Source organism: Vulpes lagopus, chromosome 5 (assembly GCF_018345385.1).
Source record: "Vulpes lagopus strain Blue_001 chromosome 5, ASM1834538v1, whole genome shotgun sequence".
NCBI classification, from domain to species: domain Eukaryota; kingdom Metazoa; phylum Chordata; class Mammalia; order Carnivora; family Canidae; genus Vulpes; species Vulpes lagopus.
The window spans coordinates 56,207,262-56,233,605 of record NC_054828.1 but is presented as its reverse complement, the minus strand read 5'-3'; the positions used below and the strand labels follow the sequence as shown (position 1 = coordinate 56,233,605).

Below are 26,344 nucleotides of genomic sequence, written 5' to 3'. Positions count from 1 at the left end.
GGAGGAGTGGCGTAGGGGAGGGAGGGGGCAGGGGCGGGGGGGGGCGGTAGGGGAGGGTGGGGAGGACCCGGGGAGGGGCAGAGGAGGGAGGGGGAGGGAGGGGAAGGGAGGGGCGGGAGAGGGCAAGAGAGGGCGAGGGAGGGGTAGGGCAGGGCGAGGGAGGGGAGAGGCAGAGGAGGGGGAGGAGGAGGGAGGGGCAGGGCAGGGCGGGGCAAGGGAGGGGAGAGGCAGGGGAGAGGCGAGGAGGGGGTAGGGGAGGGGCAGGCCGGAAGGGGCAGGGGGCGGGGACGGAAGCCGCGGGGTGATGGGCCTGCCGATCGGGTTTAAGCGAAGACCTGAGAGATGCGGCGGAGCCTGGACGGCCCGGGGGCCCCTCGGGCGGTTCCACGGCCGTGACTTGGGCCTCCCGGAGGGCGCGGGAGCCCCCAGGGCGCCTGGGCAGGTGCGTCCGCCGGCGAGCCGGAGCGAGGAGCGTGGGCGCGCGAGCAGTGGAGCACCGGGCGCCCCCCCGTCCGCGGGCAGCCGGCTCCCGCGGTGCTAGGCCTCCCGCGATCCCGCCGCCCCGCCCCCCGGGGCCGCGCCCGCCGCCAGCCCCGCCCCCGCCGCAGCCCCGCCCCCGCCGCAGCCCCGCCCCCGCCCCGCCCAAGCGCGTCCGCGGCGCTCACGTGACGCGAGGTGTGACGTAGGAGGAAGGAGACGCCATTAGAGGGAGGCGGAGAGGGAGTGCTGGTCGGCGCTCCTCGGGGGCCTGACGTGGGGGCCGCGGCCCTTGGTTCCCGGACTCCGGCCCGCGGCGGAGGGACACGCGGCGCCCGGGCGTGGGTCCGCGCGGAGGGGCCTGCGCCGGCCGCGGCTGTGAAGGCGCAGCGGGGCGGCGGCGGGGGGCGCGGGCGGCGGGGAGCCGGGATGGCTGCGGCCGGCGGCGGCGGCGGGGCGGCGGGCAGAGCCTACTCCTTCAAGGTGGTGCTGCTGGGGGAAGGCTGCGTGGGGAAGACGTCGCTGGTGCTGCGCTACTGCGAGAACAAGTTCAACGACAAGCACATCACCACTCTGCAGGTGCGGGCCCCCGGGGGCGGCAGGTGGAGCTTGGGGCCCCCGCCCTCCGCCGCGGTCCCCTCGGCCTTCGGGTGGCCTCCATGAGACGGCGCTGGGCGTCCTGGGGACGCGAGGCCCGGGGAGCGGAGGGGAGGGCAGGGGAGGGGAGGGCAGGGCCGCCCGAAGGCCCCCCCGCTACCGCTTGGCTAGTTTTCCCCGTTGATTCACTTCCGCTTGGGCCCTAGGTGCCTTCGCTCCGCAGCGGCGACTGCGGCCCTTGCTCGTCGTTTCGGAATCGGGAACTTGGGCTGCCCGTGTGGTTTTTGCCAACTAGGTGGTTTGTAACTTGAGCGCTTACCGGCGGCCGGGTGTCCACGCACGCTCCGTCTTGCCCTGCCCTCGAGGAGCGTGTTGGTCTTGGCAGAAACCGTCGTCGGCGGGGGGGTTTTGGAGGCGACCGCTCGGCGACCCGGTGGCGGGTTCCGCGGTCTCGCTGCTGCCTGCGTGGGCCCGAGGGCGGCCGGCCCCCGGCACCTGGCGGCGCGCTGTGACCGCCGGCCAGCAGTGGGTCCCCACGCTCACCTGCTTTACCTGCAGCTCGTAGCGCAGGGCCGGCCTCCTGCTGAGCCGGTGACGTGTGGGAGTGCCGCCTCTGACCCGTGGGGAAGTCTGGCCTTTGAGGCAGGTGGAGCATCAGTTTGCACGTGTTAGAAGGAAAATACGCAACCAGACTGAGTTAGTGATCGACTGATGTGACTCGACCGAGTTAGGAGATCGACTACTCTGACCCAGCGAAGTAAGTGATCCACTAATCTGACTCAATCAAGTAAGTGATCGACTAATAGGACTCGACCGAGTTAGTGATTGACTGATCTGACTCCACCAAGTTAGTGACCGACTAACATGACTCGATCGAGTTAGTGATTGGCTGATGTGACTCCAAGTAAGTGATCGACTGATGTGACTCGACCAAGTAAGTGATTGACTAATCTGACCCGACCAAGTAAGCGATCGACTGATGTGACTCGACCAAGTGATGGACTAATCAGAATCGATCGAGTCCGACCCAAGTAAGTGATCGACTGATCCACTCGACCGAGTTACCGATCGGCTAATTATGACTCGATCGAGTAAGTGATCGACTAATCTGACTCCACCAACTTAGTGATAGGCAGTAAAATCGAGTGGACTTTTGAGCCTGATGGTCCAGGTTCATATCCCATCTCCCGTGTATTTCACTGGCTGTGTGATCTTGGGCGACTTGATTAACCTATGCCTCAGTTTCTTCATCTGCTAAAACGGCCAAAATGATAATATGTTGCTCATAGGGTTGTCAGGACAAGCATCCATAAACTCAGTCAGGACCTTTTCTCTTGTAAGCTCTCCATCTTTATTACTGGCCCAAATTGCACAATAGATCTTAATTAGTGACTGCGTAGTGTGTAAGAACCTTGACACTATTTAACAGAATGTACAATCTCCTCTAATTGTTGTGACATTTAATATTTGATGCTATTATTAAACTACTGAGTCTAGTATTCACAAAGATGCTCTGATTCCACGTTCTATTTTTATTCCTGTTTTTACTCCTCTTACGTGAAGTATAATATCTGAAAAAAAAAATGAATGTGAGAAAACTCCTTTTTTTTTCTTACATCCTTGAACAAGAGCATTTATCCAGGTTTTTTTGTTTGTTTGTTTTTGTTTTTTAAGATTCTTTTTCAAGAGAGGGAGAGAGGCAGAGACACAGGCAGAGGGAGAAGCAGGCTCCCTGCAGGGAGCCCAATGCGGGAGTCAATCCCGGGGCTCACACCCTGGGCTGAAGGCAGGCGCTAAACTGCTAAGCCAGCCGGGCTGCCCACTTATCCAGTTTTATTTATTTATTTTTTTTATTTTTATTTTTATTATTTTTGTTTTTTTATAATTAACTTTTATTGGTGTTCAATTTACCAACATAGAGAAAAACACCCAGTGCTCATCCCGTCAAGTGTCCACCTCAGTGCCCGTCACCCATTCCCCTCCAACACCCGCCCTCCTCCCCTTCCACCACCCCTAGTTCATTTCCCCGAGTTAGGAGTCTTTATGTTCTGTCTCCCTTCCTGATATTTCCCAACATTTCTTTTCCCTTCCTTTATATTCCCTTTCACTATTATTCATATTCCCCAAATGAATGAGAACATACACTGTTTGTCCTTCTCCGATTGACTTATTTCACTCAGCATAATACCCTCCAGTTCCATCCACGTTGAAGCAAATGGTGGGTATTTGTCGTTTCTAATTGCTGAGTAATATTCCATTGTATACATAAACCACATCTTCTTTATCCATTCATCTTTCGATGGACACCGAGGCTCCTTCCACAGTTTGGCTATTGTGGCCATTGCTGATAGAAACATCGGGGTGCAGGTGTCCCGACGTTTCATTGCATCTGAATCTTTAGGGTAAATCCCCAACAGTGCAATTGCTGGGTCGTAGGGCAGGTCTATTTTTAACTCTTTGAGGAACCTCCACACAGTTTTCCAGAGTGGCTGCACCAGTTCACATTCCCACCAACAGTGTAAGAGGGTTCCCTTTTCTCCGCATCCTCTCCAACATTTGTTGTTTCCTGCCTTGTTAATTTTCCCCATTCTCACTGGTGTGAGGTGGTATCTCATTGTGGTTTTGATTTGTATTTCCCTGATGGCAAGTGATGTGGAGCATTTTCTCATGTGCTTGTTGGCCATGTCCATGTCTTCCTCTGTGAGATTTCTCTTCATGTCTTTTGCCCATTTCATGATTGGATGGTTTGTTTCTTTGGTGTTGAGTTTAATAAGTTCTTTATAGATTTTGGAAACTAGCCCTTTATCTGATATGTCATTTGCAAATATCTTCTCCCATTCTGTAGGTTGTCTTTTAGTTTTGTTGACTGTATCCTTTGCTGTGCAAAAGCTTCTTATCTTGATGAAGTCCCAATAGTTCATTTTTGCTTTTGTTTCTTTTGCCTTTGTGGATGTATCTTGCAAGAAGTTACTGTGGCCAAGTTCAAAAAGGGTGTTGCCTGTGTTCTCCTCTAGGATTTTGATGGAATCTTGTCTCACGTTTAGATCTCTCATCCATTTTGAGTTTATCTTTGTGTATGGTGAAAGAGAGTGGTCCAGTTTCATTCTTCTGCATGTGGATGTCCAATCTTCCCAGCACCATTTATTGAAGAGACTGTCTTTCTTCCAATGGATAGTCTTTCCTCCTTTATCGAATATTAGATGACCGTACATTTCAGGGTCCACTTCTGGGTTCTCTATTCTGTTCCATTGATCTATGTGTCTGTTTTTGTGCCAGTACCACACTGTCTTGATGACCACAGCTTTGTAGTACAACCTGAAATCTGGCATTGTGATGCCCCCAGCTATGGTTTTCTTTTTTAAAATTCCCCTGGCTATTCGGGGTCTTTTCTGATTCCACACAAATCTTACTATTGAGTGTTGGTAGTGAAATCAAGGAAATTTGTAGGGTAAATACCTATGATTATTTGGAATTTAGAAATTCATTTAGGTAAAGTAATAATAGCTAACATTTCATGAATTCTTAACCGTACTGCTTTACTTTTCTTCTATCATTTAATTCTTACAACAACCTATGAGGTAGATAGTTTTATTAGCTCCATTTTGCAGGCAAGGAAACAGGCTTGGTTGAGTAATTTGCTAGCATTCATTTTGCCACAAGTCATGCATGGTGCCCAAGCTGAAATTTGAATGCAGGTCTCTGACTTAAGATTTTGAGCAATCACACTGCCTCTGGATATGGGTAAACCACCCCTTTAGTGGTTACCTTTATGCTACAGATCTAAGATAAAAGAGAGGATCATTGTAATTGAGCCCCTCCTCTTTTTAGGATAATTTAGTCCTTTCTCTTAGAAACTGTACCTTCATTATACATTTCAAAGATACCCTTGAAGCTAAAAGTAGGCTAAAGATTTTTCAATGTTAGAAACCACTGCACTTTATACTGGAGGGGTTGGAGTTAATGGTAGATTTTCAGTATAAAAACATAGCAGTCCTGATTTTAATATTTATATGACTCATCACAAACAGTATCTGAATTATATTATAGATTTTTTTTAAAGATTTTTATTTATTCATGAGAGAGACAGAAAGAGAGAGAGGCAGAGACACAGGCAGAGGGAGAAGCAGGCTCCCTGCAGGGAGCCCAACACGGGACTCGATCCCAGGTCTCCAGGATCATGCCCTGGGCTGAAGGCGGCACTAAACCACTGTGCCACCAGGGCTGCCCTATATCACATAATTGAGGATTTTATTGCATACCAGTGTGTGGAAGCAGCATTGTATCTACTCTTTCTTCTACATCAGTTTATCTCATCTTAATTTTTTTTTAGAGAATTGTGATCCATAAAACACAACCATGTATGCTTTTAATTTCCAAATGGAGAGGAGATCATGCATCAGAAGACATGAAGAGTCCCTCTTTTTTGGTCAGCAAAACTACCTATTACCTATCTTTGTAACCTACTTTGTGTTTTGCAAAGTACACTCTCTTGCAATCATATTTCAAAGACTTAGAAGACCAAGAGGAACCTAAGGTAGTTTATGGTTCACTGTTTTAAGTCTTTTGTTTGATATTTCAGTCAAGCGATTGTGCGCTTTTTGTCTCATCTCCTCTTAGAGATGAGATAAACTGGGATAGAAAGTGGAAAACTCAGTGTCCTAAGGTGGCCCACTTGATTTTGGACGATTTTAATTTCCGTTAAGCTTTTCTGTATATAAATCTAAAATCTGTTTCTTTGTAGTTTCCAGTTCCATTTCTGTCCTCTGAATCTTGGGCACACAGGACATCCCTTCTGATAGTTGAAGAGAGCTATCACATCCCTTGGTCTTGCCTTTTGGGTAAACAGGTCTGGTTCCTTTAAAGGAATCTCCTATGACATCATTCTAAATCATTTCACTATTTTGACATCTTTTCTAGACGCTACTTAATCATTGTCCTCTTTCCTTAAAATGTGACTCTTTGAGCTGTAGAAATGATTCCAAGTGTGGTTTAAACTGAGCAAAGCACAGGCTGTCACCTTGTCTATTGAGAGTCCTTTTCCAACACTGAAATAGAAGAGAGTCTATGAGTTTGTGGACAGCTGTTACATTGATTAATATTGGGCTTACTGTCTTTGTCTTCCAAAAAAAAAAAAAAAAGGCATTACATACTATATCCCTCAAATTCTTTTTTCTTTGATTTTTATGGTTAAGTTTTTTTGTCGCTAATGTATTTGACCCATTACAGTTGGTTTTGATAGATTTACTCTGTAGTCAAGGCCTGTTGCTGTCCTTTTATTTTTATTTATTTTTAATTTTTTAAAAATTTTTATTTATTTATGGTAGTCACACAGAGAGAGAGAGAGAGAGAGAGGCAGAGACACAGGCAGAGGGAGAAGCAGGCTCCATGCACCGGAAGCCCGACGTGGGATCCCGGATCTCCAGGATCGCGCCCTGGGCCAAAGGCAGGCACTAAACCGCTGTGCCACCCAGGGATCCCTGTTGCTGTCCTTTTAAAGCTTGATTTTATGATTCAAGAAACATGACCTGTGGGTCAGGCACTTGTTTGGGTTCTGGGTATGGAAAGAAGAAGGAGATATATTCCCTACTATCCGGATCAGCTCCTCATTTTAATTTTGTCACCTGAAGATTTGCTAAGAATGTCTTCATTGTTCTCATCAGGCATTAATAAAGACTGAAAAAGGGACATAGAGCCAAGTATAAAGCTCTGCAGCAGGTCTCATTATAGTCCAGTGATGCATGACCCAAGGTGTATTTTTCTTTAGATGTGTGGAATCTTAGAGTGGGGCTTTTTTTCAGACTATGCGTGGGCCATCGTCTATCTTCTTAAGTGAGAAACAGTGGACTGTTGTACCTGTTTATGAAAATGAAAACAGAAAACAGCTTAAGATCGACTTGACTGCTATGGGCTACTAACTAGTGCACACAAAGCCTTTAATGAAAATGGTTAGGGTCCCTGGGTGGCTCAGCGGTTTGGCGCCTGCCCTGGGCCCAGGGTGTGATCCTGGAGACCCGGGATCGAGTCCCACATCGGACTCCCTGCATGGAGCCTGCTTCTCCCTCCACCTGTGTCTCTGCCCCCCTCCCCCTCTCTCTGTGTCTCTCATGAGTAAATAAATAAAATATTTTTTTAAAAAATGAAAATGGTTATTCCAGCATTATAAATCTAGTTTTTTTGCCCTAGCTCCATCAGTCTTGCCCACAGGGGATATCATGAGATGCTTTGTCAAATGCTTGAGGAAGACAAGATACATTGTGTTTCTGCATTAGGAGGCTACATTTACTACATTAGGATGTAGTAAAAAGGGACAGGACTTGGAAATTAGACTTAGTTTTGCACTTTGTTTCCTACTGTTTAGCCATCATGATCTTGGCAGGTTATTCTAATGTTTGTAAACTGGCTCTTAATCTATAAAATGGAAGGGTCTTACTGGAATTTTTTTTTAAGATTTTATTTTTAAATAATCTCTGCACCCAGCGTTTGGCTCAAACTTAACAACCCTGAGACCAGGAGTTGCATATTTACTGAATGAGCCAGCGAGGTGCCCCCTTCACTTACACTTACAGGATTTTTATGTTGATTAAATAAAGAGCCATCATAGGTAAGCCTCACAGTGCTTGGCACATGTTTGGGTTTTTTTAATTTATTTTTTTAAAGATTATTTATATTCATGAGAGACAGAGAAAGAGAGAGGCAGAGACATAGAGGGAGAAGTAGGCTCCCTGAGGAAGCCCAACATGGGACTCAGTCTCAGTCCTGGGACCCCAAGATCACGCCTTGGCTGAAGGCAGACGCTCAACTGCTGAGCCACCCAGGCGTCCTGGCACATTTTGGTTAATAAATGTTTGTGTGCTTTAAAAAAAAAGTTTGCGTGATCCTGGGGTCCCAGGATTGAGTCCCACGTCGGGCTCCCTGCAGGGAGCCTGCTTCTCTCTGCCTGTGTCTCTGCCTCTCTCTCTCTCTCTCTCTCTCTCTCTCTCTGTGTCTCTCATGAATAAATAAATAAAAATCTTTAAAATAAATAAATAAATGTTTGCTATCGAATGAGTAGATGGTGCTTAATTTGTGTTGGTTTCCTTCGTGGTAACTCAGGTAATGGGACTAATTTGACATGAATTATTTTGAGAACCTATGCTATATCTGAAGGATCACTATGTTTTAAAATTGTTTATAATTTTATATATAATTATATATGCATACAGGAAATACTGTTTATATAAATATATAAATTTATTATTATACATATATATGTGTTTATTATCCATTCTAGAGTTTTGACTGGGAAATTAAATTCCGTCTTGAAAATTGTGACACTGGCCATGCTTTGGTGTTTTAATACTTCTCCCTTTTTGCAGACCTTCTTCTAGATTACTAATAATTATGAAGAAATCTTCTTAAAAAAAAAAAAAGAAATCTTCTAGGTGAGCTCTCTAAGAACTCAAGATCCTTTACCTAGCCCAGGAAACTTAATCATATATGGAGTTCCCATGCTCTCGCATGTGATGACATAAGCAATTAAATTCAATGATTGTTTGTTTCATACCTGTTAAATATCGAACATTGTGGGAGTTGGGGAATACAAAGATGAGTAAGATACTTTAACCATCAATTAGCTTTCTTGATTTTATTTATTCTTTTTTTTTTTTTTTTTAAGATTTTATTTATTTATTCATGGAAGACACACACACACAGAGGCAGAGACACAGGCAGAGGGAGAAGCAGGCTCCCTGCAGGAAGCCTGATATGGGACTCAATCCCCATCCCGGGTCTCCAGGATCAGGCCCCGGGCCGAAGGTGTCACTAAACCGCTGAGCCACCGGGGCTGCCCTCTTGATTTTATTCTTAAGTGTTTTTGTCATTTTGACCATAACCACCTTTTATCTTTGGTATGTCTCTTTATATCTGTGTTTTTGGGTGGTCACTTAATTTTCTTTAGTTGTATGCGATTTTTCCCCCTGTATGAAGGTATTCTAAGATTATGCACTCTAAATGTTTTCTATCACTTTCCACTAGTCTCGTATAAAAAGTACCGTTGATAATCAGAACCATTAGTCTTCTTCCCTTTTAGAAGTCTAACTGGAATTCCACCTCTATCTGCCTTCTGTAGTCCCAGGTAGGTAGCTGTCATTTGATTTAGCAAAGCAGTGCTCTAAGATTGCCTGGGAAAATAGTGTCCTAATAGTTTGGCAAATGATTTGTACTTGTATTAAAGATACATTTGTATTAGTTATTAAATGTCCAAAGTCCCACAAATAATAATGGTGTACCATTTTTTTTTTAAGATTTTATTTATTTACTCACGAGAGACACACAGAGAGAGAGAGGCAGAGACACAGGCAGAGGGAGAAGCAGGCTCGACGCAGGGAGCCTGATGTGGGACTCGATCCCGGGTTTCCAGGATCAGGCCTGGAGCCGAAGGCAGGTGCTAAACCGCTGAGCCACCCAGGCGTCCCACCATTTTTTCTTAAGCGAAGTCTATTCCTTTGTTTTTGCTCATGCACCTTAACTTCCTAAGCAATCCTTGGCATTCAGGTTCTAGCAGTTGCTTTTATTCTTGGCATCATAGTCTCTGGTCTAGAAATCTTGGTTTCCTTATTTGTAAGATTAGTGTTTTGAATGTCTGGGATATCTTCCAAGTAGTTTTGGAAGCCACATCAGTGTTGAACAGTCAATTCATTTCCATTATCTTTAAAAATACAGTAGTTGAAATCTCCACACACCCCCTCCTTGGTATTTTACTAGATGCTTGTGGGCTATAGAAGGGTAGGTGGTTTGTTTCTTGTTTTTTTAAGAAAAGAGTTTTTCTGAAATTGTGGTTTTAAATTCCTAATATATAAGTATTCCATATCTGATTGCCACTTTCTGTTTTGTGTTTTGAGCTACCCCTCAAGTAACTTTTTTGACTCTCATTTTCAAAGTATTTACTTGAACTCTAAACTGATTATAATCCTTATACTTTATGGAAACTAAAGACAAGAAATGTTGAAATATTCAAGCACTCAGCTTAGTGTTCTTTCTTTTTTTTAATTGAAGTATATTTGACATGCAATGTGTAAATTTAAGGTATATAATGTAAATTTGTTACATTTCTGTATTGTGATATGATTGCCATTGTAGCAATGCAGTTTAGTTTTCCAATAGCTGATTTTTACTGCCTTGCTACAGAGGACTTCTTTATTTATTTATTTATTTATTTATTTATTTATTTATTTATTTATTTTAAAGGAAGCCTTTCCTCTTCCTCTATTTTTTTTTTTTTTTTTTAAGATTTTTATGTATTCATGAGAGACACAGAGAGAGAGAGAGAGGCAGAGACACAGGCAAAGGGAGAAGGAGGCTCCATGCAGGGAGCCTGATGTGAGACTCAATTCCTGGTCTTCAGGGTCACACCCCAGGCTGAAGGTGCCGCTGAACTGCTGAGCCACCCAGGCTGCCCTAATTCTCTTTTTTTTAATAGAGTTTTGTTTGTTTGTTTGTTTTTGTTTTTAAGTAGCCACTTTGCTTTTGGGTAAGATGTTGGGTAAATAAGCATCATGTGCAAACGATAGATGTTTCCTCAGCTAATGAGTTTGTTGCTTTGTTAATACCCCTAAAGTTTGGAAGATGAAGTCATTAGAATTATAACCAGAGTTTAGAGGATTAAGGAGGGACATCTCTCATTACTCTGATCCTCATTACTTTGTGCCTATCCTGAGAATATATTTTTGGGAGTTGAGTTAGGTATCCAGTAACACTTAGTTTCCATGTAGAGGAGTGTCAGGTTAAGAATGTGTGTGTTCTAGAATACACAGCTTTGTGCAATGGAAAAAGCACTGTGGAATCAGACAAGCTTCTACCCAGTGCAGCACCCAACTGTGTTGTCTGACCTTGAGTGAGAGTCACTATATTTCTTTAAATCTCAGGTTCGCAAGTGTAAAACAGAGCTACCTAGCTACTTTACAGGGTTTTTACAGAGAGTAAATGAGAAAGTCCAGCACAATGTTTAGCACACAGTATGTACTTTTTTTTTTTTTTTTTTGTCGTCTTATATTTCTAGAACCTTTTGATATTATAATGCCACTTTACCCTCCTCTTTCTAGACTGGGAATTCTTCACTGAGAGTTGCTAGGGATTTGTAAATCCCTTGGGTGAGTGTGTGAAATTGTTTTTGGTATGTGCAGATGAGCAGTTTTCTTGAGTAAATCAGTTCATGGCTCTCATCAGATTCTCAAAAAAGTCCATGATCGTTCCTCCCTCTCACTCTTACTCCCATGTAACAGAATTAAGAGCCACTGCCCCAGATAAGTATAACTCAGGTGTAACTAGATACATTTGTATCTCAGTAGTTTGTCCAAATTGAGATTGCCTCATAGAGGTGATTAAAAAAGGTAAGACAAATGCCAGCCTTTTGATTGTTCGCTACTGTCTTGATAGTACATGAAATTTTTCAGCTTTATTCTGAAATATAAATTGTATATATATTTGAAACATTTGTTCTTTAAGAAAATATCTGTAACATTAAAAACTTAGACTATATATAAAATGGGACAATTTATATTACACAGTGGGACTTAAATATTTCATTATGATAAGGAGAAAAAAAGATTTAGTGGGGATCCTTGGATAATATATCAGATACTTGAATTAATTTGGTTTATTTATTTTTATTTTTTAAAGATTTTATTAATTCATGAGAGACCCAGATAGAGGCAGAGACACAGGCAGAGGGAGAAGCAGGCTCCCTGCAGGGAGCTCGATATGGGACTTGATCCCAGGACCCCAGGATCATGCCCTGAGCCAAAGGCGGATGCTCAACCACCAAGCCATCCAGGTGTCCCTAATTTGGTTTATAAGGAAACTTTTAGGAGCACATCTCTTACATAAATTGAGTTTTACCTGTACCAATTTACCCACGCATTTGTAGATATGTTTATCTACAGTAACAGTTTTGGTGTGTCAGTGTTGGCTTGTCCTACTCTCTCCACAAGAGAAATATCTCAGATCTCAGTGTGGGAGATACCATAGCATAGTGGTTACCGGTCATGTCTGGAGCCAGACGGCTTGGATTTCAAATCCCACTATGTTACTTAGTGTGTGACCTTCCTGTGTCTAAGTTTCCATATCTGTACTATTTGGGTAATTGTATCTAACTCAGGGTACTATGACAAATGAATTAATGTTGTTGGAAAGCTTTTAGAATATTGCCTACTTCATTGTGAGCATCGTGAACATACTAAATAAAAATATGTAATATAGTTGACAGAAGACTTATGAAAAGATAATCTAGAGTATAAGCAAGGCAGTATATTCTGTATATTAAAAATTAGGTTCCCTGTAGTTCTTCAGGATAGAGAAAGTGAGTGTGGGTTGTATGGGTGGTATGAGAAAACTTAAAAATTCAAGGAAGAAAGAGTATGTGGGTCATGAACTGAAATGGAATAGATGGGATTCAAGTAGAGAAAAGAGAATACATGTAAATTAGAGGGGAATTTTATGAGCAAGCAGAATTAGAGGTATGCATATAAACCATATAAGTTGGAGAGTGAGTGGAGAAATACTGGAAGCTATCTCAGGACAGTAGATGTGGACAATTGTTTAGGTCCTTAGATACAAAGATAATACTTAGAGATTTTTGCTTGTAGATTAGGGTTCCTGAACTTTGATAAAGGAGAAGCTTGTGAATGTTACTATAAAAAGTGCTCTGTGCAGTACTTGATGGAAGGTAAGCATTCAGTAACTGTTAACTGGTATAGCAATAGTAGTAGAAAAGGAAGTATACAGTTATACTGTACAGATGGGCTATTCTTGTGTATCTTTTAAAAATTGCCTCTTGAGGGACACTTAGGTTATTTCTTTTTTCTATTATCATCAATACGGATGAGCATCTTTCCATAAAATTGTATACCCATGTTTCCTTAGGAGATACTTAACACTGTTCCTTAAAATCACCATGGGAAGGTGGTGGTAAGTTTCCAAGGAGATGGTAAAAAGGAAATGGTAGGGCTCTGTTAGCTCTAATTCATTCCTCTCTACTGAGAAATCCCAAAAAATCTCATGATAAAAAGGTTATTTTGGTATTAGCTACCATCAGGGATGTAGTTCAGGCAAACTTACTCAAAATGGTATCTTATTAGACTTTAATGACTTTTGGTAAGTGTTTTGTTGTTTTGTTTTGTTTTTACTCATAGAGGCTTTAGGAAGGTAATTTGGCATGCCAACTAAAGTATGAGGTGAGACCAAAGGTATTATATAATATGAGATTGGTCGTCAGAGAACTCCAGAGGAAATAGGGAAGATAAGTCTTGGTAGTTTTTTAGAATGTGGAATGTCAGGGGAGGAAGAACATTCAGTTGATGATACTTTTAAGATTATAAAGCTCAGTGACTTGGAGAATGTGATCAAAATACTAAAGTTGGAATGGAAGGCCAATTTCAGAAGGAAGATCACTTTAAATTTAAATATATTTGAGAAGAGAGGCGTTTAAGTTGACCTACCCTATTAAATATTTGGATAGGATTCAGATTTTGAGTTTCTTTATATAGCATTGATATTGAAACCATGAAAATGGTTGAGTTTAAGTAGATTACACAACTAATAAGTGGCAAAGCTGAGATTCAAATTCAAACTTCTGATTCAAAAATTTTTTTTTTTTTTTTTGAGAGAGAGAGAGTATGTGTGAGAGTGGGGTGGGAAAAGGGGACAGGAAGAGAGAGAATCTTAAACAGGCTCCACGCTAAGCCGCCTCATGACCCTGTGATCATGACCAGAGCTGAAATCAAGAGTTGGACTCCCAACGGACTGTGAGCCACCAAGGTGCCCCTCACAGTTTATATTCTTAGTTTCTGTGTTATAATGAGTGGGAGAAGTCCTTTGTTCACATTTATTATCAAAACATGTATTTGGTCTTCTCATTTACCAGGTTACCTCCTTTGTTATTTTGCCAATTATTTTATACCCTGTTCTATGTAGTCTTTATTTCATTTAATAAAATTTCTTTAGCATAGTTTGGGTTTTGAAGGAAGATGTTCCTAGATTTCATCTCAGCTCTGCCATTTGTATCTATTTTTGTATTCCTTAGTTAATTACTAAAATCATGTGCTTTTTCTTAATTCACAATTTCCTTGGTGTACATACAACAGAGAATTCCTCCTGAAATCTAGGCTCCTCCTTCAGTGATAATTCACCATCCTAGTATTTTTTCTGTTATACCTTACTTCTCTGTACTTTGTTTTATATAGGTACACCTGACTGTGACTGTGTCTGCATAGCTTTAGACTTGACTCTCTATTCCTTTTTTTTTTTTAAATATGTCAGCTGACTCTGGATTCTGATTATATTTCTTCTCAATTACTCTGAATCCTGTTTTCTCTTTTCTATCTTTTTGGACTTGATGCAGACCCATTTTGTTTTTCTCTCCAACTTAGTAATCACCTCCTGTCTCCAGGTTTAGACATATCCTTTCCAGTCTGCCCTCCCTTCCTCTCCCACAGGATTCTCTTAAAATATAGATGTTATACTTCCCCACTGCTTCAGAATCCTTCAGTGATTCTCCATCATCAGCAGTAGTATTCTTTTTAACACTTATTCCTTAGGATAAGTTAGGCGTTTCTCCAGGGAAACAAGGTCAGACAAGTTTGGGAAATGCTTGTATAGATGTAGTTAGCTTTTCTTTTGGCAGAATCTTAGGGTGCTAATGTATATTTTGAATGTACAAAGGGAATACAGAACAACATGCTGCATTTCCCAAATCTGACTGTAGTACACACTGTAAAAAAAAAAAAAATACACGTGTAGTGTCTTGGAACAGAGTAATCTGTTTACTTTTAATCACAGAGTAAAGTCCATACATCTAGACATGGAACCTTAGCACTTTTTAAAATTTATTCAGCCTTAGCCTATCTTCGTAGTCTCATCTCTGGCATTGACCATACTAACTTGGAGTTCTTCATGGGGAGGGAGTTATGTCTTTCAGGCTTCAGTGGCCTCACCCATCTGTTGGAAAGGCCCCTACAACTCCTAAAGGGGCATCATCACCATCTCTCTGAAGCCTTCTTTGACTCATCCAGGCCAACTTTACACTTCCTTTCTCAGGACTATTTTATTTTATATTTAATTTAATTTTTTTTTGACTCAGGACTCTCTTTAGAATATACTTGGCAAAACCCTCCCATTTTAACAATTTGTCATAATACTGTTCTTGACATATTTATTTCTGCTATAGTTTATAAACTCCTTGAAGACTGGAACTGTTTCATTTCTGTTACATAAGTACCTGGTATAATTATCAGATACAGGTTAAATAATTGAATCATAAAATAATTGCAGGAGTATTTCAAATAATAGTGGTATTCATACAGTTGAGTCAATTACCAGTTAATATATCTACTATCTTTTTTAGAAATCTCTTAGCTCTTTCTATAATGAATAGGTAAGATGATCTCAAATTAAATGCTCTAAGAGGGATCCCTGGGTGGCGCAGTGGTTTGGCGCCTGCCTTTGGCCCGGGGCGTGATCCTGGAGACCCGGGATCGAATCCCACGTCAGGCTCCCGGTGCATGGAGCCTGCTTCTCCCTCTGCCTGTGTCTCTGCCTCTCTCTCTCTCTCTCTCTCTCTCTCTCTGTGACTATCATTAAAAAAAAAAAAGCTCTAAGAAAATATGTTGGCTAATTGAATTTAAATAAATAAAGAGTAAATGCTTTAAGAAAAAATTTGCGCAACCCTGGTGGTGCAGTGGTTTAGCGCTGCCTGCAGCCCAGGGTGTGATCCTGGAGACCCGGGATCGAGTCCCACATCGGGTTCCCTGCATGGAGCCTGCTTCTCCCTCTGCCTGTGTCTCTGCCTCTCTCTCTCTCTCTCTCTCTCTCTGTGTCTTTATGAATAAATAAATAAAATCTTTAAAAAAGAAAAAAATTTTATGGGGAAAATCTAAGAAAATATTTAATTACCATTTTTTCTTTCTTTTTCAAAAAATCGTTTTGTTTGTTTTTATTTAAGTAGGCTCCATGCCCAACATGGGACTTGAACTCATGACCCTGAGATCAGAAGTCACATGCTCTACCAACAGAGCCAACCAGGAGCCACATTTTTCATTCTGTTTTTCATAGCTTGTAATCATAAAACAAAATACCATTTTTTTAGATTAGAATAAAATAATGTTCTGCCTTCCATGAAAATAATTTTTGGTCATTAATAACTCAGTGATTACTTTTTATCCCAGATAATTTGAATTTCATATTGAGATTATTATTCCATCTATAATTTTTAGGGTAAGAAACATTTTATATGAAATATTGTTTAATGTGTATCTCTTTTCTTAGGCATCATTCTTAACGAAGAAGTTAAATATTGGTGGGAAAAGAGTAAACCTTGCTATATGGGTAAGTTAATCTTTTCCATTGATTGAGAAAAGACTTCTGCTATTCTTTGTATTCCAATAACTAATTGGCTCAAGGAATAGGAATTTGAATTTCTGGATTTTTTAAAAAAGTTTAGCTAAAACTTTTTTTTAATGAACAATTTTTCTAAATCAGTCTAAGAATTATACAGTTGTATACATGAATATTACATATCATAACCTTTGAGCTGGGAGAAGGGTAAACTCCGAGGGATTCCATGTCAGAGAAAGTACAGGGTGGATAGACAGCCTGACTGGTCTGTCTTCCCCTCTGTGTTTCCATTCCCACTTTTCAAGGGAATGGCTAGGAGAGTCGGGCAAGGGTAATGCATCAGAGTATCTTTTGGCCAGTAGTCCTGGTATGTGCTCTCTTCCCTTATCTTCTTTCTCTGTGGGGAACCTAAATTTAGGGCAAGGCTTATTCCTGTCTTATAATACCATCTTGGGCTTTCTGATCCTCTGACAAATAAACTGTTTTTTTAGTGGGGGTGGGAAGTTTGCTGAGGAGTAAGAGGGTTGGGAAGGGTAAAGTAACTTTTGTATAATGGGTAAAACATTAAATACTGTTTGTAACATAAATTTTTATAAAATTTATAAATTTTATGAAATGTTTTTTTTCCCTTTTAACAGTGCTTTGAAGTTGTCTACCCCACTTTCTAGTTAATCAAAAATTTATTATAGTTGCAACAGCAGATGTATTTTTTTCTTCTGATCTAATAAGTGTTTGTTGCTTTACTTAGGATACAGCAGGTCAAGAGAGATTCCATGCATTGGGTCCAATTTACTACAGAGATTCAAATGGAGCTATTTTAGTTTATGATATAACAGATGAAGATTCCTTTCAGAAGGTATTCTATTTACTTATGGATCGATTACTTAAATAGAATAACAACACTAATTTTTCAAGTTTCCATTCACATGCTGTTGTTTGCTAATTGTGATTAGTCTTGGTTTTGAAAGTAAAACTTGTGCATCAATGGTTACCACTCATATTTCTTGATGCAGTATTTAATTTATGTTTACATTGTGAATAACAGTTACTGTTGATCACAAAGCTTTCTCAGATCTTAGGAAAGGGAAATAATTTGAAATAAAACTATAAAAATCAAGGGGCTTGTTTTTTCTCCATTTTAAAGAAAAATCACACTTATTTCTTGATTTCCATATACACTAGGCACATAAATACTTGGTATAGCTGCATAGGCTCCCTAATTGTAAAGAGGAAAAAGAGCTTAAACTTGATTTAGCTTTTCCTTTTGACAATTAGGGAGCTAAATCAAGTTTAAGCTCTTTTTTCTTACTAAGTGTCCTGGAGGATAGAATATAAAATTTAAAGGACATTCTAGGTAGTATTTATTTTAAACCTTTTTCATTATTTTTCACCCTCTCTCTCTTTTTTATTAAAGATTTTATTTATTTATTAGAGAGAGGGAGAGAGAGGGAACAAGGAGGAGGAGAAGCAGAAGGGAAAGCAGATTCTCTGCTGAGCAGGGACCACTACGCAGTGCTCCATTTCAGGACCCAGGATCATGACCTAAGCTGAAGGCAGATGCTTAACCCAACAAAGCCACCCAGGCGCCTGTCACCCCTCTTTTTTTTTTTTTTTTTAAAAAGAAGATTTTATTTATTTATTCATGAGAGACACAGAGAGAGCTAGAGGCAGAGGCACAGGCAGAGGGAGAAACAGGTTCCATGCAGAGAGCCCGATGTGGGACTTGATCCTGGGTCTCCAGCATCACGCCCTGGACTGAAGGTGGTGCTAAACCGCTGAGCCACCTGGGCTGCCCTGTCACCCCTCTTTTATTTATTTGTTTGTTTGTTTGTTTGTTTATTTATTTATTTAATTTATTTTTAACACTATTGGTCTTGTGTCTTTTTTTTTTTTTAAGATTTTATTTATTTATTCATGAGAGACATAGAGAGAGGCAGAGACACAGGCAGAGGGAGGAGAAGCAGGCTCCATGCAAGGAGCCCGACGTGGGACTCGATCCCAGGATTTGGGATCAGGCCCTGAGACAAAGGCAGATGCTCAACCGCTGAGCCACCCAGGCATCCCCGCTGAGCCACCCAGGCGTCCCCCCTCTTTTAAGCATACACCAGAAATGTAGAATTTTTAAAGTTGTTTGGAACCAAAAATAAATTGATTAAACTTCTCTCTGAATTCTCATCACAGTCAGGATGGTGATTAATTATTTATTTCACCCTTCCTCCTAAAGCCCCTCTTGGAATAAATTTGTGAAGGGTATGTAACTAAAAGGATTAATTTCCAAGGCAGAAAGTTTACTTACCTTGAGTTACAGGTTTGTTCTGTTCCTGTTGAAATCACCTGCCGTTTTAGTTTCAGGTGAGTTATCTTTTTTTTTTTTTTTTTCATTTGTTTTTCAGTATTTAGCTGAATGAAACAACTATACAAGTTAGTCCTTGGATTATTACATATGGGAAAATTTAGTTCAAGGAGTAGAAAAAGGAAATAATAAGTAACTTGCAGGTTTAATGATACTTGAAAAATTTATTTGAGAGCTGTCATTTGTTGTCCCTTCCTGCATTTTGAAATGAATAGAAATGGTTTGTTTTATTGATTATAAGAGAAGGTTGAGTCTTTTAGATTGAAAAGTGACCATTTATCTCTTTCTGCATAACAAAACCCCCAGAACTTGGTGGCTTAAACCAATGTTTTATTATTTCTCATGATTTTGTGAGTTGACTGGGAAAGTTATGTGGTATCATTGGAGTCACTCCAGTGAACTTGGAATTTGGTTGAGCCAGGACTACCTAGAACCTAGAAAGGCTTGTTCTTCTCCAAATGGCCTCTCACTCCCATCTGGTGTCTCATCCTCCAATGCTCTCTCCACATGCTCCCTCATTCCATATTCTAGACTAAGCTGTTTCTATGACATCGGGATCCCTAGAGTAGCTGCCAGGCCGTCTTAAGGCCTAAGTCTGGAACTGGCATAGCATTACTTCTACCACATTCTCTTGGTCAAAGCAAGTTACAAGACTAGCCTAGCTTCAAACAGAAGGGTAATAGACTCTACCTCTTGCTGAGAGGATTCGTAAAGAATTTGTGACCATCTCTAACTCATCACAGAACGTATGGGGGTAATGAATAGGATGCCTGCAGAGGGGATTTAATTGCAGATGAATAGCAAATTTTTTTTAAAAAATTGGTTAAATTTAGTAGGTTATGATACTACCTATCCAGGGAGTAGAGGAATACATAATTTGATTCTGGTATGTTTCCTTAGAAATGATGAAGATGTACAATTTATATCAAATTGTCACATTTTTCTTATGGGACATCAACTAGGAATGTAAGTTTAGTAGTTTTCTAAAACTTCATGTACACATGTAAATGAAACAAAAAGATGGGGCTGTACTGAGAAAACTGTGGTTCAGTGCTCTGAGAGAGATAACCTTTGCTTTTACTAAGGTTTGGGGTTTATTAAACACAGTTCCTCTGCATTCTTGCAGAGAACAGCAGTGTAGAGCTGTTATATTTATATTGTAGGATCAGATGTCTGGCAAGTGCTTACTTATCACATATTTAATGTAACTTTTGTAGTTTAAAGATGTGTATGTATTTTTTTTAGGAAGATGTATAAATTCTGTGTGATTTGATAACATGGAAATTAAATTCCATTACAAAAAAATGAAAGGAGGTATTCAAGTTTGTTTTTTATCCTATTTTATTGTAATCAGTATATTTAAAATCATGAGTTCAAAAGATTAATTTATTTAATTTGAATGTACTCTCCAACTGTGCCTACTCCTGTGTTTCTTCCATAGTGAAGAATCTCTTTGTTACTGGAGTCTTTGTATACCAATGGTTCTCCACCAGGGTGTGGCACTTTCTGGAGACATCTTTGGTTATCCCAGCTGGAGGGTGGTTCTGATACCTAGTAGGTAGGAAGCCAGGGATGCTAATCATACATTGCACAAGACAGTTCCTCACAATAAAGAGTTAACCTGAGCCAGAATATCAGTAGTGTTGAAGTTGAACACACCTGTCCTACACTAAAGTATAAAAGTTTATTTTGGTACTCTTTTTGGTGCCCATATACGTTTTTTTTTTTCCCTCCTTTTAAGTGTGTAACACAGAAGCTTCTATGCCCTCTAATTTGGAACCCATTGGAGTACAAAAGACTTTTAATTTAAAGATTGATGTTCTTAAGTCCAAAGTGACTTTACAAGCATTTGTTATCAGAGGCTGGAGTTGATATGCTTTTGCTCTAGCAAAATCTGTGAAACATTTATGAAAATTTAAAGTTAGTTGTGTTTTTGTCTATACCTCTATACAGATATAGAGAGAAGTCATTCCATTGGATGTTTGTTATGTTGTGATTTGCAATATAGTTTGTCAATAAATGATCCTACAATTAATCATTTCTAGTAACAACTAAATATATGGGCTGTTAGACAAATCCTGTGGTGTTTTGACAATGGAGTTTGAGGTATTGTAATGGTAGTTGTAACAGGATTTATTTTAATATTTACTCTTTTATATACACAGGTAAAAAACTGGGTCAAAGAATTACGGAAGATGTTGGGAAATGAAATCTGTTTATGTATAGTTGGTAAGCATCATCACTTTTTTAAAAAAAAATGTCCTCTGTTTAAAAAAAAAAGTGCTCTGTTTCCTTAATGTTTTATTAGAGAATAGCAAATAAGTAATTCTAATTTTTAAAGTTACATGAGAAAGGAAGAAGAGTGATATTTTAATGTTTTAGAATAACTTACGATTTGTAAGTCCTCTTTCAGGAGATTCAAACTTCAGGGAAGACCTTGGGGAGCAAGTGGGAAACTAACCATGTAAAGTTTCAACTCCCAGCCTTGCTTCGATTTGCTCTTTAGTTTTTTTTTTTTACCGTTAGATTTTCTTTAGGAAAAAAGTTTAGAAACTACTTTAAAATAAAAGTAACAACTAAGGCTACTGTTCTTGTTTAATACATTTAACTATATACGTTTTTGACAAATTTGACTCCCAAGGTATGAGTAGTTCTTGATACGAAGGTAGAGGAATACTCTGGGTAGAATGAAGGAGCTCTAGAACGCACTCTTGGACTTCTGGAATTTCTCTTTGGTTTCCTTTTCCTTTAGATGATTATTTCTGTGATAACTATTGAGCAGTGAAGTATACCAGACACTATGCTATGTTCTTAGTAGACATCATCTCATGTGATCCTTGTATTTTTATGGGAAAATTCCTCTCTCCAGAGGAAGCTTTGTCCTGGAGATATTTAGTAACTTGTACAGTATCAAGTAGCTGTCAGAGATGGATACGAATTGAAGTCATTCTGACTCCTGTGCGTTGGTATTAATCCCTATGATGAATAGCCTCATGCTGTCGTCTTTCTTCTTTTCTGCATGATTGGTAGAGTAAAATGGCCTAGAAGAAACCAGGTCAGTTTTAATGGTCGATGTGGGCACATTTGACTTTTTAAAGAATTTTTATTTTATTTATTTATTTTTTAAGATTTTATTTATTGAGATAGAGTGAGAGAGCGCTTCGGAGAGGGGCAAAGGGAGCCGGAGGAGCCGACTCCCTGCTGAGCAGAGAGCTCAGTACAGGGCTCCATCTCAGAACTATGGGATCCTGACCTGAGCCAAAGACAGACACTTAACCAACTGAGCCACCCAGGAGCCCCAAGGATTTTTTTTTTAAACTAAAATTTACATTTCTTACATTGTATCATCATTAGATTGGTAAACTCTACAGTTCCACATCAGGGTGCATGTCTGGGCTTCAGGCCAAGGAAATGATCTGACTTCCTTTTAAGTCTAGAAGCTAGATGTTAGGTTAGATGGCAGGAGTATTTCGGAATGGAACCCTGTAGTAGTAGACCACATGGGAATTTAGGTCAAAGCATTAGGTGGTCTTTAGTCTGGTTTTGTCTGGTATCTGGGACTTAGTGGGAGTGGAAGTGGCCACAGTATGAATGACTAAAGATTTGATCATTTGGGATTCTGGTTATCTCTCAGAGGAGGGAAAGAAATGACTAACATATACTTAAGCCTCAAGAGTTTACTTCACCAAGGTTACAAAGTAACATTTTTCAAAAAATAGGTGGATGAAGGTTATGAGTAATTAATTTATAAGTAATTTAATAAGTATATATAAGTAACTATATATTCTTCATGTTCATATTATAAGAAGGTTTAGGAATATTGGATCTGGTAGCTTATTGTCCCAAGTAGTGTCAGATAATCCTCATTTTAATGTTATATAATGTTTATTAATGATTGGTATAAAGCTTAAAAAGCTCTCCGTTTCTGTTGGCAAGTGTGACATGGAATTTTAGTTGTAATTCATTAGTGAAAGAATTTTGAGAGCCTATTTATCACAAAAGGAAAATTTCACAAAGTTAATATATCTGTGTAACCAGTAACTTAGAGGTCTCACCTGTGATTCTTTTTCATCTCAACACTTCTCCAGCTGCCTTCCTGTCACCATCACCCACCTCCAGACACTGTCTTGACTTTACTGCATGGACTAGTTTTGTAGAATTTTATATAAATGAAATTATATAGTATGAACTCTTGTATTTTTTTTTTTTTGCCTTAGATTATGTTTGCAGGATTCTTCTATGTTTTTGTTTTTAGTTATAGTTCATTTTATTCTCTTTGCTGTCTCGTACTTTTATAAATATTCCATAATTTATCCTTTTGTTATTGGTAGGCGTTACATTGTTATTATTTTTTTAAAGATTTTATTTATTGAGAGACACAGAGAGAGGCAGAGACACAGGCAGAGGGAGAAGCAGGCTCCATGCAGGGAGCTCGATGTGGGACCCCGGGGTCATGCCCTGGGCTAAAGGCGGCGCTAAACCGCTGAGCCGCTGGGGCTGTCCGCATTATTTTTCCATATATTGATTTTCATTCCTTTTTTTTTTTTTTTTTTAAATTTTTCTTTATTTATGATAGTCACACAGAGAGAGAGGGAGAGAGGCAGAGACACAAGCAGGCTCCATGCACCGGGAGCCTGATGTGGGATTCGATCCCGGGTCTCCAGGATCGCGCCCTGGGCCAAAGGCAGGCGCCAAACCGCTGCGCCACCCAGGGATCCCTCTTTTTTTTTTTTTTTTAAAGAATTTATTTATTTATTTATCATTTGTTTATTATTTATTTATTTATTCATTCATTCCTTCCTTCCTTCCTTCCTTCATTCCTTCATTCATTCATTTGGGACACAGAGGGTGAGGCAGAGAGATAGACTGAGGGAGAAGCAGGCTCCCTGCAGGAAGCCCGATGCAGGACTCGATCCCTGGACCAGGATCACACCTGAGCCGAAGGCAGACACTCAACCGCTGAGCCACCCAGGCGTCCCTCATTCTATTTTTATTTTTTTTAATTTAAAAAAAATTTTTTATTTTATTTTTTATTTATGATAGGCACACAGTGAGAGAGAGAGGCAGAGACATAGGCAGAGGGAGAAGCAGGCTCCATGCCCTGGGAGCCCAACATGGGATTCGATCCCGGGTCCCCAGGATCGCGCGCTGGGCCAAAGGCAGGCGCCAAACCACTGTGCCACCCAGGGATCCCTCATTCTATTTTTGTTTAAACATTTTATTTATTTATTCATAGACACAGAGAGAGAGGCAGAGACACAGGCGGAGGGAGAAGCAGGCTCCATGCAGGGAGCCCGATGTGGGACCCGATCCTGGGTGTCCAGGATCATACCCCAGGCCATAGGCGGCGCCAAACCGCTGCACCACCAGGGCTGCCCCCTCATTCTATTTTTTATAGTAGTTCAGTGTTTATTTGTTCTTTATTGCTAAATTCAAAATAATAAAGCAACTTCCCAAGATTGTGATGAAAATTAAATAATGATTTGGAGATCACTTGGCATAGTCATTTGACAAATATTTGTTCCTTTTCCTCTAAATAAGACAGCCCTTCAAACATTTGGACAGTTCACCTGAAGTCTATGTTCTCTGGTCTTTGATTATTTTTCATTTGGTCTAACTTGTAGACATTCTTATCCTGATTATTTTTTCTTAGGTTTATTTCATTGTATAAGCGTGTTTTCTACACTTGAACACTAGAATCCAAACATTGTTGAGTCAATGTATACTTAAGTGGCCCTCTCTTTTAAAAATTCTCCCATTATCATTCTACCAATGTTGCCCACAATTGCATATACTATTTAGCATCTCAGTTCAGTGTCTCTTTTACATAGATTATGGTTAAAAGAAATCTGAAGCACTTTTTTATAAGTATTGCTCTTCTGTCAAGCTTTTTCCATCTTTTGCTTGTATAATTATTTAAACCTAAGTGTAGGATTTCAACTTGTCATGTTTCTGAATCTTTTCATGTAACATGGTTCACTAGGTTTTTCACGTAAATTAAATACTTAACTTTCTAGATCCTTATGTAAACTACTTATAATGTGATAACCAGTAATGGAAAACCCCATACTTTGCTAGCAGAGATTTTTTTTCCCTTTCAGTTTTAGTTACTCTATTGATTAGTACTTTTAGCTGTGGTTGCTCTACTTGATAACATTTTGCTTCTAGTCTGTCCTTAACATACGTATGTTTATTAAACAAAAAGTCACCATTTATTGAGTTCTAGTTACTGTTCTAAGAACTATACATTTATGCTTTCATTAAGTTTTCTGATAACACTACAGAAAGGTATTGATTGTTGCCATTTCCATTTCACACATGAAAAGTGGGCTGAGAGCTTGATACTTTCCAAAGTACATAGCTAGTTAGAGGTAGACCAGGGTTTTTAACTTTGGTTTATCTGCTATATCAAGCCTATATTCTTAACCAGGACTATATTGCTTACTGTGTTACCAGTATAAGAATAAGTGAATGACATAGATATGGTCCTTGTCTTCCCAGAGCTTATCTTGTAGAGAGAGGGAGAAAAACAAGCTATTATTGTATATTACAGTAAATGCTATGAAGGGGGAAATACAGAGTGCTGTGGTAGCATTAAAGCAAACCTAACTAAATTTGGGGGGTGGAGGGATGTTAAAGGAAGACTTTCCTTTAGATGAAGCCAGCAGGGTGATAGTAAAAAGTGTGTTGCCTATCATGGGCTTTAATTTTCTCATAACAGTAATAATTTTCCATTTGATCATTCATTCTGATGATATAGGTTATATTAACAACTCTTTAAATAAAAAAAAAAAAAAAAAAAAAAAAAGGGATCCCTGGGTGGTGCAGCAGTTTGGCGCCTGCCTTTGGCCCAGGGCGCGATCCCGGAGACCCCGGATCGAATCCCACATCGGGCTCCCGGTGCATGGAGCCTGCTTCTCCCTCTGCCTGTGTCTCTGCCTCTCTCTCTCTCTCTCTCTGTGACTATAATAATAATAAAAAAAAACAACAAAAAAAAACAACTCTTTATTGAGCATGTACTATATGCCAGGACTTTTACATCATATTTTCACATCAACCATGCTAAGTTTGTTAGCTACATTTGTATAAAGTGATACTAAGAGAGGGTTAGTAATTTTCCCCAAGTTATATAGTTATGAAATGATCCAGGACATAAAAAAAACAAACAAACAAGTTTTATCATGTTTAAAGCCTTTGAAAGCTTCTTTTGACTAGCCCATATACCATCCAATCTAAGCCAAATAGGGTTCTAGCCCTTTATTTCCATTAGGACATCTGCCCTTAGCAATGGGTATATTCCTTTCATGTTCTTAATTTAAATGTGTATTTATAAAGAAGATAAAGTTTTCACTGTTCTTAACAGGGCGGCTTTCCCTCTTCCTCTCCAATAGCTTTAGTCCTTTTCCCCCCCTAATCTTTATTCTACTGTACTTTGCTTGGTGGTAATCCTTGTTTTCAGATGTTTCAAGCCTATTAGTTCCCTATATAGATGCATAGTAGTATTGAGATAGATGAGTGTCAAAGCCTTAATCCTTTAGATGTCTTGCATTT

The 26,344-nt window shown here is 40.0% G+C and overlaps 1 protein-coding gene across 2 annotated transcripts in view; it reads left to right on the top strand.

Annotated features, from left to right (window-relative positions):
• Positions 1-226: 226 nt before the first annotated feature.
• RAB21 (RAB21, member RAS oncogene family) overlaps positions 227-26,344 on the top strand; it is a 43,466-nt gene continuing 17,348 nt past the window's right edge. The window contains exons 1-4 of one of the 2 annotated variants that reach the window (XM_041755331.1): positions 227-442; positions 16,372-16,431; positions 17,189-17,296; positions 20,959-21,022. In XM_041755331.1, the coding sequence (XP_041611265.1) occupies positions 305-442; positions 16,372-16,431; positions 17,189-17,296; positions 20,959-21,022 (370 nt within the window). In that variant the 5' untranslated portion in view covers positions 227-304. Of the gene's footprint in view, positions 443-678; positions 1,057-16,371; positions 16,432-17,188; positions 17,297-20,958; positions 21,023-26,344 lie in introns of those variants that run through there. The other variant, XM_041755329.1, reaches the window with a different exon arrangement.